Genomic DNA, 17619 nt, shown 5'->3' on the forward strand with positions numbered 1-17619 from the left:
TCACTTAACCTATGCTTCTGAGGTACAAGAGAACACAAGTTTGAATAGACATAAAAGATGTCCAGCACAAATGCTAAGCAAGTATATAAACCACACACACACATACACACGGGAAGAGAGACAGAGAAAGGACTGGTTCTCAACCAGGGGCAATTTCCCCCCCCTTAAAGAGCGTTTAATAATACCTGGAAGCCTCTTTGGTTGTCACAACTGGGAAGGTGCTGTTGCCAAGGATACTGATAAACATTCTACAATGCACAGGCCAGCCATCCCCACCAAAGAATTATCCACGCCAAAATGGCAGTGGTGCTGAGCCTGAGAAACCCTGTTTTGCTATTGAGTATACGTAGGATGAATCATATAATGTGAGTTACAGAAGGGCACTTAGAAAATGGAAAAGGGAAGGGTGATTTCTGTCTTTAAGTTGGTGTAGGAAGGATGTATGTTTGGGTGAAGTCAAGTTGGAGATGCTCCTGAAGAATTAATATCTAACTTGGGGGAGGAAGCTGGACACACTTGATTATTATAGTCCATCTTTTAATGGCTAGTTCAAGGTGACCTTCTCTGCCCATTTAGAATAGATATTAGATGCATTTTGTGGGCCCCATATGTTGTAAACTATAGCTTTTGGAGTCAGAAGCATTTACATGATGAACAATTCTTGCATATTGAGTAGAGCATGTCGGAAAATTATCTGATGATCAGATGATTCTTAAAAAGATGTGTAGTGGTTAAGCACACCCTCTTGGCATTGTCACTTGTGAATCTGAGGTCCTGAGCAAGTTACTTTACCATCTGGTAAAATGGGAACAATACCTACCCTGAAAATTATTTGGTGAAAATTAAACAGGGCTTATGAATTCTCTCCTAGCACATAGAAAACCCTGAGTAAACGATGTTGGTAATGGTAGTGTTTGTGGTTGGTGGTCTTGAATCCTTGAGTTCCAGTTCTCTAGGCCTTGCTTATGTGTAGCGCAAGCTCTTATTGTGCTAAAATGTGAATGATTGATGATATTTGTGTCACGTATTTCATTTGTCTTTAGAATTATGAGAAAGAATATAGACAAAAATAAATGTTTGTGTGTTCATAACATTTTTTTCTAATTTTCCACCTGTACCTACATACTACAAATAATTAGAGGGAGGAAGGGAGGCTCTTCCTTGCTGACACAATAGACTTCTTTCTGAGTCCATATATGATTTCTAAATTTATTAACAGGTACCGTCTAATTCTTACATATTTCATTAGGCTACATGCCATTCTATCAAATATTCACAAATGATTCCCCAATGTTGCTTAATTATTTTATCTATTGGTAATATGGAAGGAGCTAAACAATATTTCCTATAACTCATAGTGTTAAACCAAAATGCAATTTGACTACATATACAAAATGGTACTTTTAGATATTTTTGTTAGTGTGAATCCAATAATTTATCATGTAGCCAGTTCACTGATTTTTCAAGTACAAAAGTAAAGAAAATAAGTTACCCACATTCATACAACAAAGCTAGAAATAGAATACGTGCTTCTGGCTTTCTTATCAACCAAAGGAGACCTGTGAATTACATTAAAACCACGTGTGAATACTTCAGAGGAAGTATGCCAAACACATTGTGTATGTTTTTAAAAGATTTAGTAGCTCCTTTAAAGCTCTAAGTGAAGCTGTTAGTCTGACTAATCATGTACCCCTGAAACCAATTAAATTTTTAGACTAGAGAAATGTTCTTCAAACACTTCTGAAAAAATGAGAGTTCCCTCCTAAAGCCAACACCTTTTAATTAACAAAATACTCAGAGCAAAGATGTGGTTTGCAATAGTATATTACACCTACTGTTATTCATGCTACTATTCAGGTGTGCCAAACTCAATTCATTTCAGCTATTTTGAGCTTGATTTTCTGTCTGCGTAGCTATTGAAGGAAAAATACAGTTTTTAGCAGAGTTATTTTAATTTTCTAATGAATGCATGAGAAACATCAGTTGTCAAACTGCATGTGTGTGGGTAGGTGGGTGGGTATACACACACACATATATATATATATATACACATACCTATAAACACATATATATGATGTGTGTATTTATCTATTTCACTTAATTGTGTGTGTTTTAATACATGTGGTTCTGACATGAACTAATTAAGCAGGAAAGACAGCAGCATCCATTGCTGAAGAGACAGTTAATAATGTGAGAGCGTAAGGACCATTTTCCATGATGACCCCATGTAGAAAGAGACACTTCCTTCCGCAGACTTGAGTCAAATAACTTTGATCTCCATGGTGGTTAAAGAGGCAAAACCACTCTTCATTGCCCCCTTCAGGTCTGACAAGCCCACACTTTACCTAGTGAGGTGAATTGCTTATGTTTCTAGTAACATGACATAGTGGAAAAGAAAGAACTCCATTTTTTAATTTTTTAATAAAGACATCTGAAAATACAGTATGAATCAATGTGATTTATGGAATAAAATAAGATAAATGTTCTCAGGACCTCAAAATTTCTTTGAAACATCTTGTTTCATCAAATAAAAAATATATACATGCATGCATCTAGAGGCAAGTCTTTTTAGGAAAAATGAAATAATTTAATAGTGTTCCCTTTCCCACCAGTACAGAGGTGTTCTCAGATGTTGAGTGCTGCAGGAGAGACCAGCAATGAATGGCCCGGCCAGTCCATAAACGGGACCATCTGCCACAGCTGATGCGTTGAGAGCTGCATTGCTCCACCTCTCAACCCTCTTCTGAATCTCTTTCAGCTGACTTTGTACTTGGTGGCACTTCTTTCTTTTTCCCCACTCGAGAATTTTGTGATATTATCATTCCAGGGTCATTTGTTTGTACCTTTGGTCACCATGACTGATTCTCTATTTTTCAGTCTCTGGCCCTAGCCTTGCTTTTCAATAGACTTCCTTTTTTTTAATGTGCTCTCCAGAACGCAGCTGAAGTCTGATAATTCTCTGCATTCTCATGCTTCCCTGTATTGAAATTTGAGATGACATCATCATTTCCACTCCATTAAGCACTTCTTTTTCGGTCAGAAGGAAGTTTGGAGAAAAAATTTCTTGCTCTCTTTGGAGGGTCAAATTTTCAATAGGTCGAGTTAAAAAAACACACCAAAAAAAGAGCATTCTCTGACACTTCCCAGAACCTTGAAATCCTCCCAAATGACTGCATGTTGCCTCAATATCTACTGTGTGTCTGTTTTAAAAACAGTTTGGCCATGTTTTCTAGTCAGCCAGGCATTCCAGTGTGAGCTCCTGTAGCACTACTTTAATTTAGCTCCCTCTTCTTCCTCGCCCATGCATGCTCTCCAGGGGTTCAGCTCCTCTCTTGGAACCCCTTTTAAGATGTCTAGATCTTCTTGGCGCCCATGCTCTTTCCTAGTACACTGATGGATCAGAAGGTGCTATTTTTGCTTCAGATCATGTTCCATTTTTTTCTAGAAAGAGCCTCAGACTAGTGAGATTGCTACAAGAAGCAATTTCTCCTATCTCCTTTATCTCTCTGTCTCTCGGTTATTACTTCTTGGCATCGGTTTTGTATTCTGACACCTCACTTTTTCTCTCATTCTGCCTTGTTCAAGAATAGTTCTCTCAGCTCTAGGGACCGCTTGTCCTTGAGAAACTTGAGACACAGGAGGCACTCCTTCATTCCCCTCTTCATCTTCTCAAACACAAAGACAACCTTAAAAGTGCAGAAAGGAAGACAACCGTGAAAAGTAATTGAGGGCCGCCTCAGAGCGGAATGCCAACATGGCACATTTGTCTCGTGTTCCTAGATCAGTTCCCTTGTTGCCCACAGCTCTCAGGTCTCCCAGGCGATGCTGGCTTTGGAGCTTTCCAGCAAAGCTAACTTCTGAATGATATAACCCACTGTTCTCTCGCACTGGTCAACTGGATGTATTAGGTTCCAGAGCCCATTGCTTCTAAACTGGATGAGGTATCCCCTACCCCTTGTCACTCCCCTTCGGTAACCCAGTTGTTAGTTGGTATTAGTATCAGTTCCCACCAGCAAGTCCAGCCCCTTCAGTAAGTAGAGGGCCACGTGCAGGCCTATGAGTTTTCCCCAAATAGTTCACATATTTCTAGCTCTTATCTCTAGCTGCTCACGATATTTGTTTGTCACTGTGTTTCACACTTCTCAGGTGTTTAGAAAAATAGCAGTACCTAGCATCATTACCTCCCAGTGTCAGCAGCTGTGCTAATATTGTTGTTATTTTTCTGGCATTGTTCTAGGTACAATTCTTGTATTGGTGATTGAATCTATACAGCTGGCCTGTGACTCTTACCCAATTTTCATTCCCCCTTTACTGAGGAGGGGAACAAAAATGAAACCTTGAGAAGTTAAGTAACTTAACCAAGGTCACGGCGTTCCTAAGGCAGAGGGAAGGGTTCTCTCCCGGGTGTTTTCACTCAGGAACTTCCGATCTTAACCATTAGCATGGGCTGTCTTACACTAGGGTGTTCCACAGTGTTAATATTAATTTCATATTTCTTTACGACCTTGAAACAGTATTTCAGATCTAAGTAGAAAAATCTTACTAGCTGTGATTTCCCAAAAATAACTAGCTACTTTATTACCAGTCTAAATGAAAAGGAAAAATTGTTGGTAAACTGGACCTATTCAAGGAAATCATTAACTCAGAAATAAGATCTTATCCAATCTTTCCTTTTGCTTTTCTTCCTTGAATGAAAATAATAAAGCAAAAGTTATTCCCTTGGCAAGGTCTGAATACTGTTTTTTTGTTTGTTTTTACCAACCCCATAATCTATGTAATTTGTTACTGAAAAGGACTAGCCATTTCTTAAATATTTTTTTTAATTTTTCAATTAGAATTGACACACAATATTATATTGTTTCAGGTGTACAACCCAGCGATTGGACATTTATATAACTTAGGAAGTGATCACCCCGATAAATCTAGTACCCGCCTGGCACCATACATAGTTTTTACAGACTCAGATACAAAGAAGAGACTGATGGTTGCTAGAGGGGAAGGGGGCTCGGGGGCTGGCTGAAAAAGCCAAATGGAGTAAGAAGCAAAACCTGGTAGTTAGAAAATAGTCACAGGGAAAAGACTCAACTGCCCAGCCTTGAGAAGAAGCAATATCATTTTGAAAGATTGCATGTTAATGAAATATGTATTAATGTGTATTAATGAAAAGTTTGAATCTGTGAGTTTTTCTATCATGTAGTAATATATAAAGTATCTACCCTGTTTGGCGGCAAAAAACATACAATGTCATAAATAATACTTTAGTTCAGATTATTGCTGTTTAATTAAGGTGGTTTCATTATTATTGGAATTGGCTTTTTAGCTTGTGTTTCTAATTTTTCTTTCTTTCTTTTTTTTTTTTTGTCCTTTTGAAAAAAAAAAAAAATAGCTCCTACTCAGACTGTTAGTCTAGTGACACAACCTGTGGTTACCAAGGAAACTGCCATCTCCAAACTAGAAATGCCGTCTACCTTGCTGTTGGAGGTACCTGCTCTAGCAGATTTCAACCGGGCCTGGACAGAACTCACCGACTGGCTGTCTCTGCTTGATCGTGTTATCAAATCACAGAGGGTGATGGTGGGTGATCTCGAAGACATCAACGAGATGATCATGAAGCAGAAGGTATGGGCAAAACAGTTAAAAGCTCGCAGCGGGTTTTCTTTGAAGTGAAGGTTTTCCACAAATCAGTTTACTCCCCTAGACCATTTCCCACCAGCTTTTCGGCAGCTTTTCCCTGTCAGTAAACACACTACTCTCTCTGCCCTGTTCAGCCCAAGTATGAGCAAGGAAACAAATTAATGCAATTATCTAAAACAGCCATAAATTGAAAAGGAATGATACATGAGAAAAAAGCATAAGCCTTACATGGAAAGCTGGCTTAATTAAATTCACTGAACAACTGGTGTTTTAAAAATCTATTTAATATCAAAGAAGTAGCTCAGTTGAGCTGTTTACATTTAAACTGCTTGTTTTGGCACCCCGCAGCCGTAATATACTGCAGAATCAGATACAATCTGGGAATTGGCTGTTCACCTCTGAGTTGTCCATGCCAGTTTCCTACTCCAGTGATAAGGATAATTGAAAGTTAGCTATAAACACAAAAAGTAACAAAACATGTATTTTCAAATACCTTAATCTGAATGTTGGTATTTATGCAATGCCGTACTCAAACATGTTTTTAGTACAAAGAGTGCACTTCTCAGCCTCATTGGAATTCATTGTGCAAAATTATGACATGAGCTGGAAATGTAAGAATTCATTGATATAAATGTGGTTTGCCTAGCTAGAACAAATATACTGTATATCTTTTATATTTCTGAATGAATAAAAAAAAGTAGTATTGAAAGGTTTATATGCTATAGTTATATATCACTTGTAATGACTTTCAAGTCTTTTCTAAAGATGAAATAAATTGTACTGAAAGTATTTAGTTGTTACAGAACAACTTTTTAAAAAATATATATTTTTATTTCAGAGAGAGGAAGGGAGAGGGAGAGAGAGAACAACATTAGTGATGAGAGAGTCATTGATCGGCTGCCTCCTGCACACCCCCTGCTGGGGATCGAGCCCGCAACCCGGGCCTGTGCCTTGACCAGGAATCAAACCGTGATCTGGATTACAGGTCAGTGCTCAACCACTGAGCCACTCCAGCTAGGGCAGAACAATTTTTTGAAAAGAAATACAAGGAGTAAGGCACACAAATTTCTTTTGAAAATAAATGATGGTGATTCAGCAGGAATAAAAATGATTTGCTAGTAAACAGCCTGCATATAAAGTACCTTGACCTTACACTCAGAGGACGGAATTAGTGGGCTTTCCTCATCATTTGCAAACAACCTGGTTGTGGTCAACTCATTGTTTGGATCTTCTGGGTACAGGGCACACAGAATTCCCGTTCACCATATAGGATGGATATGTGTGTATGAAGATATTTAAATATTATATATGCTTTGTTTTATTACTGCTTTATAACAAGTGTTAGTAACCATAGTTTTCAGAAAAAGCTATGGAGGCTCATAGTCACACCCCCTAGTAAGTAGCAGAGCAGATTCAAATCCATGTCTGTTTAGGTCCAAAGCCTGTGTTCTTACTCTGTGTACCGCCTACCAGTATTACCTGTAAATGTGGCTACCATTTGGGGATGTACAACACGTACACATATGTGTATTGTATATGTGGTCTATGCCAGGCACCACGCAAAGCATTTTACAATTGCATCGTGCTAGTACATACAGAAACAAAACGTACATTCTTTCACAATATCATGCTGAGTTATATGAGTACTTCTCAGACTATTACTAACCAGAGGAGGCAGCATGTTCTAATGTTTAAAGCAAGGGCTTTGGAGTTAGATTGTCCGAGTTCAAAGCTTGGCTCTGCTCCTACAGCTGTGTGACCTTGGATAAGTTATTCACCCTCCCTGGACCTGAGTTTCTCTGTCTATACCATATGGATAATGATACTATCTACCTTATAGGTTGTCATGGGGATTAAATTAGGTAGTACATGAAAAACCTTCCCATCATGCCTTGCGCACTTCAAGTTATTCAAGTAACGCTAGGAATTAATACTAGGTTCTACAACAAACTCTTTGTAAATCTGCCTACTCATGGCACTTGAATTGTGCAAATTCTATATCATATAATAATATTAGATGTAAGTAAGAGCGTGTTTGCACATCTGTGCCCCATGCTGCCATTGGCATTATGGCCTCCTGTGACAGCTGCTAGATATTGGATGGGAGAGAAAGTCCACACTTCCTTGCGAAGGGTTTGCGAGCCTGGCCTTTAAGGAAGGTATTGACCTCCTCGGTAGTCTTCAGAGTTCCCCAAACAACTTTGTCTTTTTCAGGAAGGATGGCTAATTTCATGCCTCTTTATAGTGATATTAAATAGAGGTCCGAAATTAATTTAGAGGAGAAGTTCAAGTTCCATGTCTGCGGTCACAGAAAGCCAGGATTTATAATGTCATATATATGTTGTTCTCCCTTCTCTTGCCAAATAATGGGGATGCTTTTTGTTTGTTTGTTTGTTTCCCTCACATTGCAAATAATAATTTATGGAGACATTGTCAGTGCTTTCCTTTTATAATTTCAGTTACTAAATGGTCAGTAAAATGACCCTAAATAAACATTACACAAATGTGTATGTGTGGACGGAGACAAGAAAGAAAGTTAAGTTTGAGGAAGTATTTATTATAATATCAGGAAATATTTTCTCTATGTAAAGTTTTAAATGAGACAATACTAACTATAATGTTTGAGGTGTGAGAAATGAGATAATATTCCAAAAGGGATAAACTGTAAAACACTCTCAATGCCTACTTATTTGTATATTTTTAACAAATTTTTATTTGTCTACTGGAAAGTGCCTGGGAAATAGAGAGTTAGGCAAGAGAGGAATGCACAGATTAAAGAAAGTGAAGGAAAAAAAGCAGTAATAGCACTATGATAGAAGTAAATTTCAGGATAATACCTAGCAGGTATTTAGCACTAACGATAAGCCAGCCACTGAGCTAAGTAGGTCACATGTATGACTTAGTGCTCACAAGAACACTGTGAGATTGATACTAAAGCACAGTGAGATTAAATGACCGGCCCAAGGTCAAGTAGTAAAGAGACAGCAACGGGATTTGAACCCAAGCAGTCTAATTCCAGAGTCCCAACCCTTAACCACCATGGATTTTACTTCCCTGGGTATGCTTTGGGTGATGCTCTAAGGACTTAGTTCAAGGAAAGGGCATCTAACTAAGCCAGGGAGAGAACAGATGTCAGGAAAAAGATAAAGCTCAAGCCGAGAATTAGAGAACAAATTGTAATTAACAGATAGATAACATGAGAGGAAACAAACTGTACTTTGCACCGAAATGGGAAACAACATAGTGCACTATAGAAATTGTGATTTTATTGGCTGAAAGTAAAGGTATATGATGAGGAAGAAATTGATGAGGTTTAAATAGAGAAAAGTGGAGCTAAAAAATGGGAGTAGTTCCTTGCCAGACTAAGGAGTTTTGATTAAGGCCTGCAGGCAGTGGCAGCCCTTAAAGGATTTTAAACAAAGAGGGAAAACCCTCAAAGGTAGTTTAGTTGTATATTGGTTAGGGTTGTCTGGATGTAAGCAACAGAAAACATACTCTGATTAAATAAAGCAGAACTTAAATTTACTGGTATTAGCATGAAGGCAATGGGAAAGGCTTAGAGAAAGAAAAGGGATCTGAGCATGCCTGGGCATCCAGGTAGCAGGAAGTACTTGGGTCACTGTGAATTCTCTCTCTCTCTCTCTCTCCCCTCATCCTGTGTAACTATTCAAAATTTAAAGTCCTGGAAGAGTCCAGTTGACCTTGCTTGGGTCACACACCCATCTCTTACCTAGAGGAGAGCAGAGAACTTTGATTTAAAGCCCTCTCTTTCCAAAGCCCGTCACAATGAAGGAGAAGTCATTACCCCAAAGAAATTGGGGTCTGTTGAAAAGAGGGAAAGGATGCTGAACAGCCAATAAGCAATAAATGTCCACTGAACTCAAGCAAAGATATGTAGAATAGGGTGGAAGACAGAATAAAACCAAGAATTGCAGGAGGTGATTATCATGACCTAAGCAATATGTTTATCTGTTCCAACTTTGCCTCATGGAGACCTGAAATAAAGACCATTTATGCTGCAGTATTCTAAATATAAGTTTGTTTAACCTTTGCACATACAGTAATTGGTTCTTAATAAATGTAGATTCTTAATAAGTGGCAACCCTTAAAGGATTTTAAACAAAGGGAAAATCCTCAAACGTAGTTTAGTTGTATATTGGTTAGGGTTGTCTGGATGTAAACAACAGAAAACATCCTCTGTTCTTAATAAATGTAGATTGCATGATGGATAATATGAATGAAATGTGATAGGAAGCTGCTTCTTTAATTTTTTAATTGTTTTTTTGAGAGAGAGAGAGAGAGAGAGAGAGAGAGATGAAACACATCGATTGGCCTCCCCTCGCACGTGCCCTGACCCGGGAGCAAAGCCGTGACCTTCCAGTGCACGGGACAGTGCTCCAACCAACTGAGCCACACCAGCCAGGGCAGGAAGCCTCATTTTTAACAGAGGTTGGAGCTTGGAAATTATTATAGGTGTGAAACATTAGAAGTTAGGTGGGATGATGTAACAAAACATTTTATGTCTGTAGAACTCAGTATTGAATGTATGAGATTCAGACCAGACCTGAGACATGCAATGATTGAAATATTTTCCCCAGAAAGGGAATTAGAACATGGCATTTGAATAGTTAGCTTGACCTTGTATTTGATACTAACTTTCATTCTCCTTCAGCTAAATTGTTTAATTAAATTCTTATTTTAGAAAATAGGTGGCTGCTATCATTTTGAAATGAAAATAATTTTTACTGAGGGAATTATATCAGGCAAGAAAAGGAAGTTAAACTGCAACTTTAATTTTTTTTAAAGATTGTAAAATATAGCCATTTAAAAAATTAAGCAACTCGAGTGCTTAATTTTAGAGAGTAAACAAATATATCATTATATTGTAAAGGAATAGAGATGAAAAATATTCAAATTAAGTCTTTAAAAATAAAACATACAAAAAGCTGCAAGTTTATTTTCTAGAATTGTGAATTAATAGCAGAGAGAGGGAAGGGGAAATGAAAGAAAGGCTGGGGTGAGAGGGAGAGAAAGAGGTTGAGGAGATAGAGAGGTGGCTGGCAAATTTGGGGAGATGTTTGTGGCAGTGGAAACTGTTGTTATCAACAAATAGGATTTCGGTGGCCCTATGATATCGTTATTTTTTTACACTACTGGTGTCTGATTGCCTGTGCTAAATAAATTACAGTCTTTTTTCAAGTCACTTTGGCCAGGTGTTCAGGGTAATTCACCACTAAATCTGAACCACAGGCGCACTTGTGTTGAAGAAAGAATTGAACTGGCAAAGGAGCTTTACCCTCTCATAAGGCCTTTCCAGGCTGGGCGTCAGACAAATTGGCCAGTCTGGACAAGATGATCATGGCATTGTTCAAGATTCATTTTTAACTACACATTATGCCGCAACGTGGGAGATTGCATTATCTAAAGATTGAATAAGCAGTTGTGGGTACAGTGTATGTTTAAACGGGAAATAATTACTTGGATGTCTTTAAATTTTTTATTGTTAGGTCAAAGTCTTTAGTAAAAATTCTATGATTATTTTTTAAACTCTGGCTATATCTACACAAAGAACAATTGAATGGCTCCAGTATCGTTCAGGTTATAACTTTTGCTGAATAAATTCAGCCACAAGCTGATGACAAAAGAACTTGTCTAACATGAACCTAGAAGAACTGGTGGAACAATGTGTGCAAAAAGTGGCACTGATTGTTGAAACTAAAAACAAATGAAGAAGAATGTTTATAGGTATTACTTTATTACCAAGAGCATAGCAGAAAAGTGGGTATTACAAATAGCTTTCCTCCTATAAGTTCAATAAAAAATATTTTTAATAAGTTTCCCTCACTCAGCAAATGAGACAATTACACACAAGGTAGTTAATCGGTCTAATGTCACTTAGTAAATGTAATTGTCCTAACGTAAATTCAGACTTTGTGGGGATAATTTCTCCTTTTGTTCCCTATGACCGCCCCCCCTTCTTAAACATCTCCTCATTTCTCCACCAAAATTATAACAAAACCAACTCAACAGTTTATTTCCATGGGTACCCAGCAGATTTTACAAGTTGGATGACAGTCATTCTAGGGTGAAGAGATTTATTGTTTTTCTTTTAAAAAAAAAAAAAAATGTCTTTATTGATTTCAGAGAGAGGAAGAGGGGGAGAGAGAGAGAAACATCAGTGATGAGAGAGTCATTGACCGGCTGCCTCCCGCACGGCCCTGACTGGGGATCGAGCCCGCAACCCGGGCCTGTGCCCTGACCGGGAATCGAACCGCGATCTCCCGGATCCTAGGTCCATGCCCAACGGCTGAGCCACACCGGCCGGGCTGTTTTTCTTTTATTAAGCAACCCCGCAGCCCTCATCGCCGCCTCTGTTCATCCTGCACGAGCTTGTTTAAGAAACCACGCGGGAGTGCGCTGTCTGTCCTTAGATGGGTGTTCGTTGCGTCTACAAAGAGTGCTGCCGCAGGCTGCCTTGCTGAAGATAGCTGTAAATTCTGTGCCGCAGCTCTCTTGTGACAAATGTACGTGTCTCCTGTGGAAAGCTCGTAACCGGGGACCACTGCTCCACATGCGTATGATTTCCTTACCTAATGAGAGCCAAGTTCGCTCTTAGCGTCACCTAAGGATGTCCAGATGCGCCAACGTCAGTAATGCGGCTTATAGTTTACTCTCTGGCCATGATGAAATAAACTCCCCTTAAACACAAAGGTCACAGAGTTGCAAACACAAGAAAATTCATTTTCTAAGTCTCATAATAACATTATTATGGAAAATGATATATAGACTTTTTTGCTTAAAGATAAATATAAGCTCTGCAGACCACATATTTCAAAGTCTGTGAATGGATATGCATATCTTGCTACGTTTCAATTCAATTCACTGTAAAATTTTCTGTCAAAACCTTATCAAGTAAAACTGAACCAAGGTATTTACATGAATTCTGATAAAAGCCACTATACTGTATTTTCAATGAAATACCAGTGGGATCCTGATAAGGATGTTTATGTTACTCATCGTTTTTAATAGAGAGTGCTAGTTACCAATTCCCTTGCCTGAGTCTAGATAGGGGTTCCTTTGTATGAAATGACTTATTATTTTTAGAAAAATACCTTAATCTAGGATCTTCTCTAGCTCTTTTATGAGAAAGCAATATAAGTAATTCCGTGTCTTTTAATCTTTTCTGAAAGCTGTGTAATGTTATTATACCCTCAACATTATTACCTGGTTTGGGGGCTTTATATTTTGCCATAATTTGGAGTCCTTGAAATCTATAATTGAAAGTACAGTGTGTAATAATGTAAGTTCTTATCATTACCCTAGTGTTAGTGTAATGTTAGGTTATGTTCATGTTACGTGCATGGTTTTTTGTTCCTTCCTTAGTTTAACAAATTGGCTTTGAAAACCCAACTACAAAGCATGCTAAAGGCAAATAAGGGATTATGAGGAAATGACATTAAAAAATGGGAGTAAAGGTTTGATTTTAATTTTATTTTCTGTGTATGTTTGCAAATTATTGAGAATTATAGATATGATCACATATCACTGTTAGTGGTTTTGTACATTTATCCATACTTTTATGCATATGGTTACTTACATGAAAGTGATAAAAATATATGTATACATATTATTAACATACCTATAAAGTAGATATTTTTAATAGCCTGCAATGAAAATCAATACTGGTGATATTTTCTTTCCTCCCTCAAATGTCTACTTTGGAGACCCCTGAGTTACAGTGTCACACAGATTATTAAAGATACATATAATGACTACCTTTTAAGGGCTTTTGGTATGAAACTAAGTTTTTATTTATCTGTTACTTACTGAACACTTGCTGATGAAAGACATCAATCAGTATTATCTACTGTTGGGGATTAAAGTTAGGGAAAATATAGGTCCAATTTTAGAGTGTATCTTCTTTTGATGGAAGCATAAAAAGCAGAGAGTAGTAATTGACAGAAGAGAAAAAAATGCTATGATGGTTTCAATCATGCACATTAGAATCAATCAATCAATCAATCATTTATTTTTTTCCTCTTAATATGTGCCTGCCTCTCTTATATAGAAGAAAATTAACCTAGACTTCTCTGTCCAAATATCCTGTTAATTTTTATTCAGGATATGATCTAATGTTTTAAAATTTTATAAACTGTGCTAATTGATCAGTAAATGTCTAAGGTGATCATAGTTGCATTGTTTTTAAGAGAGAAGCAGTGAAATCGGGCCATGTTCTTGACATCTCTTATGAATTCACTAAAAATAACACCAGGGTTTCTAGAGTGATTTGGTCATTTTTTTCTTTATTAAAATAACTTTGAATATAATTTTAATAATTCATAAATCCTTCCAGATTCCCTTATCTATATGTTGCATTTTGCATAAACAAGTAGCATCAGATTCAAGAATCATGTATTTCCTATAATTTACTCAAGGAAGGAATTTCTTCTGTACTATGTATCTCAAGAAAAGAAATGCTTTGATTTACCTGACAGAGTCTTCCTTCAATTATGGAAGCAGAATAAACTTTGTGATGATAGATGTTAACCTCCCCCCAGATTGATTTAATCTATGTTCAGCTCTAGGGTTATTTTTTAAAATACATGTTTATATGTTTTATTGATTTTTAGAGAGAAAGGAAAGGAGAGGGAGAGGGGGAGAAACATCAATGATGAGAGTCATTGACCGGCTGCCTCCTGCACGGCCCCTGCTGGGGATCGAGCCCGCAACCCGGGCCTGTGCCCTGACCAGGAATCGAACCCCGATCTCCTGGATCCTAGGCTGATGCTGAACCACTGAGCCACGCTGGCTGGGCTCTAGGGTTATTTTTAGACCTTCCAGGTAGAAATGAGTAAAAGAAGAGCCATAGGGAATGTTTGGGGCAAAAGTATATAAATAAATCTGTACTTAAGAAGTGGAAAGAAGACAGTAATTTATACTTAACTCTGGTTTTTTTCCCCCTAAAACTGAAAGGAGTAGATTGTGGTGAGAGGGAAAATAATCCATAGCAGCTCCATTAAGGCTAAGCTTTTCTGTCATGACATATATAAAAATCACTAAAAGCTGCCACAGATAGGACCATAAATGCCCTTTGAGAAATTTGACATAAAAATCAAAGTGCCACTTGACCACACTTACCCACTTCCCAGTTCAATTTGATTTTTTTAAAGTTCTCTAATAGGTGTTAGGCACTATTAGAGGGAAGATAATAGCAGTTGGAAAAAATGCAAGCAGGCAAGGAGCTATATATAATGAGATTTTACAGTAAAATTGTTCTCTAAATCAAAATGAGAATGTGTTTCACTTTTAGAATTAGGAAACTTTTTAGATGAGAACCGTGCAACCGTCTCAAGGTGTGAGTTCCAACCGAATCCAATTATGAAGGAACCACTGACTTCGGGCCCCTTCACACTCCTTAAAGTAATGATTAGAAATATAGAGTTGACTGCGTTGTCAGAGCACCAGCGCCTTTGGCATCTATCCCTGCCTTCTCTGTGAAATTTGTTTTGATAACTCCAGTCTGTATTGGTCTTTGTAATCAGCGATTCACTGGAATATTATTTTGTCTATTATCTATATAGTTGCCTGTAAAGCTGCTTCTAGTGTCTTGATCTTGTCTTTTAAAACATTTGTGCCCAGCCAGTGTGGCTCAGCAGTTGAGCATCGACCTCAGATCCAGGAGATCGCAGTTCGATCCCTGGTCAGGGCACAGGCCCGGGTTGCGGGCTCGATCCCCAGCAGGGGGTGTGCGGGAGGCAGCCGATCAATGACTCTCATCATTGGTGTTTCTCTCTCTCTCCCTCTCCCTTCGTCTCTCTGAAATCAATAAAGACATATTTAACAAAACACAGTTGTGTGAACCCTTAAAACTATAAATCCCTATTAAAATTAATTAATTAAAGAGACTATTTCTTGTCATTTGACTGGTTACATTTTAGCCTTTGAAATGAATTTAAATTTCCTTAAAGGCAGGCATAGTGTTCTCCTTGCTCTGGCAGCTAAGAGACATGCTGTGTGTTTTATAAATATTGTGGATTTGCTTTATCTTCGTAGATCACTACTTTTACTTACCATTTAGAGTTTAACAATCTGTTATAGAGCCATGTGCATATTTATGTTTATTTTAACGTTTAAATGCGGCCTGATTTATGTCTGTTTTTCTCAGCGATGAATGAAAGGTTCCTGGGAATTCAATTTACCACATCAAGCAAAAGAAATTATAATTTTAGACTCGAAGAGTTTTAGAAATTAAAGGGTGTTTTTGTTTTTTTTCCAATTAATACTGTTAGGATTGTGTTTGGCTGCATGTGACAAAGCCCTCATGACAAGAGCTTATCCAGACAGAAGTTTATTTTCCCCACACAGCCAGAACTCCAGGATTGTGTGCCCTAGGGTGGGCCTAGCAGCCACAGAATCATGTGTCCCATCGCCTTCTTTGGCCATACCTAGCTGTCCTCAGCACATGGCTTTCCTTCTTTCCTGAGGTCTCAAGATGACTACACTGCCTCTTGGCACAATATCTGTCTTTTAAAATGGAAAAAGGGGAAATGAGGAGAGTAAATGCATGTGCCATGTGTATCAGCTCTATTTATAAGGAAAACAAAAGCTTTTCTGGCAGCGCCACATAGAAGAGGCCTGCTTGTACCACATTGACCCTAAGTGGTTCACACAACCACTCCTAGCTTCAGGGGATCCTGGGATGACAGAGTATTTTAAATGAGTAGGTGGTTTTTTATTTATTGTTCACAATACAACTGGTATCCTAATCCTAAAATGTTTTGAACAACATTTGGAGTCTTTTAGAAAAGAAGGAAAGAATGCCAGGGCGGACGTGGCTCAGCAGTTGAGCATCGACCTAGGATCCAGGAGATCGGGGTTCGATTCCCGGTCAGGGCACAGGCCCCGGTTGCGGGCTCGATCCCCAGCCGATCAGTGACTCTCTCATCATCGATGTTTCTCTCTCTGTCTCTTCTCTCTGAAATCAATAAAGATGTATTTTTAAAAAGGGGGGGAAGGAAAGAATGGATTTGGGGTGGGCAACTGGCTCTGCCTCGTAAGATACTCTTAACTAAGGTATATTTTCTCTTCTGGACTTAAGTAGCTTTTAATTAGCTCACATGTATGTCCCTGTCGTCCTGTCTTCTCAGTTCTGCCAGGAACGGGGTGGAGCTGTGGATGTGACAGAATAACCCTGGTGTTAATGGTAGTAGCGGGCATCAATTGTGCTTTGCAGTCGTACCATACGAAGGTCACTGAAGTTGCAAACCATGTGTTTATATTTCCTCTTCTGTTCTCAAGGAATAACTTCCCAATTAACCACTCATGTTGGCTATGATTCTTGAAATCTGCACTGTCCAGTACAGTAGCTACTAGCCACATGTGGCCATTGAACTACTGAAAATGGAAAATCACTTCTTTAGTCCCACTAGCCACATTCAAATGGGCCCCGTGGGACTAGTGACACTACCATGCTGGGCAACGCAGAAGTAGGACATTTCCATCACTGCAGAAAGTGCTATTGGGCACCCATGGCCACTGTTTAAATTTATTTCAGATATCGATGAAATAAAATTAAGAAAAGTTGTATTGTTCCTTTCTCTCTTTTTGCCTCTGAATATTTTTAAATTGGAGAAAGAGAAAGCAGTCACTTTTCTAATAGCTAAATAGCCTGACAAGTTCTGAAGAGGTCCATTAGCATCAGTATACATAGTATTAGGTCATCTGTTTTCATGCTTTGAATTCAGACCCAAACACACTCTTGGAGTACAAGGGCGGAAAAAATAGAAGCAGTAAAGATTACCAGTTCTAGCATGATCATCAAATAGGAAAATAACTAATGTAGCCCATTTAATCGAAAACTTCTTAAAAGATCAAGTTTTCCTCCCTGGTCTGTGTTTCCCTTTTCATAACATCTGGTAACTCCTTTACATGGTCTTTGCAAGCTTTTACCACTAGCCCCAGTGTTTAGTTGGCCATCCACGCTCT

General features: G+C 38.3%; 1 protein-coding gene across 5 annotated transcripts in view; it reads left to right on the forward strand.

The window, feature by feature from the left end:
- DMD (dystrophin) overlaps positions 1-17619 on the forward strand; it is a gene marked incomplete at its 3' end in the record, with an annotated part of 1946774 nt that overhangs the window by 1371910 nt on the left and 557245 nt on the right. For all 5 annotated transcript variants that reach the window (XM_081125527.1, XM_081125528.1, XM_081125524.1 and 2 more), the window contains one exon: positions 5387-5619. In XM_081125527.1, the coding sequence (XP_080981653.1) occupies positions 5387-5619 (233 nt within the window). The remainder of the gene's footprint in view (positions 1-5386; positions 5620-17619) is intronic.

Source organism: Miniopterus schreibersii (assembly GCF_964146895.1).
Source record: "Miniopterus schreibersii genome assembly, chromosome: X".
In the NCBI taxonomy this organism is placed as follows: Eukaryota; Metazoa; Chordata; class Mammalia; order Chiroptera; family Miniopteridae; genus Miniopterus; species Miniopterus schreibersii.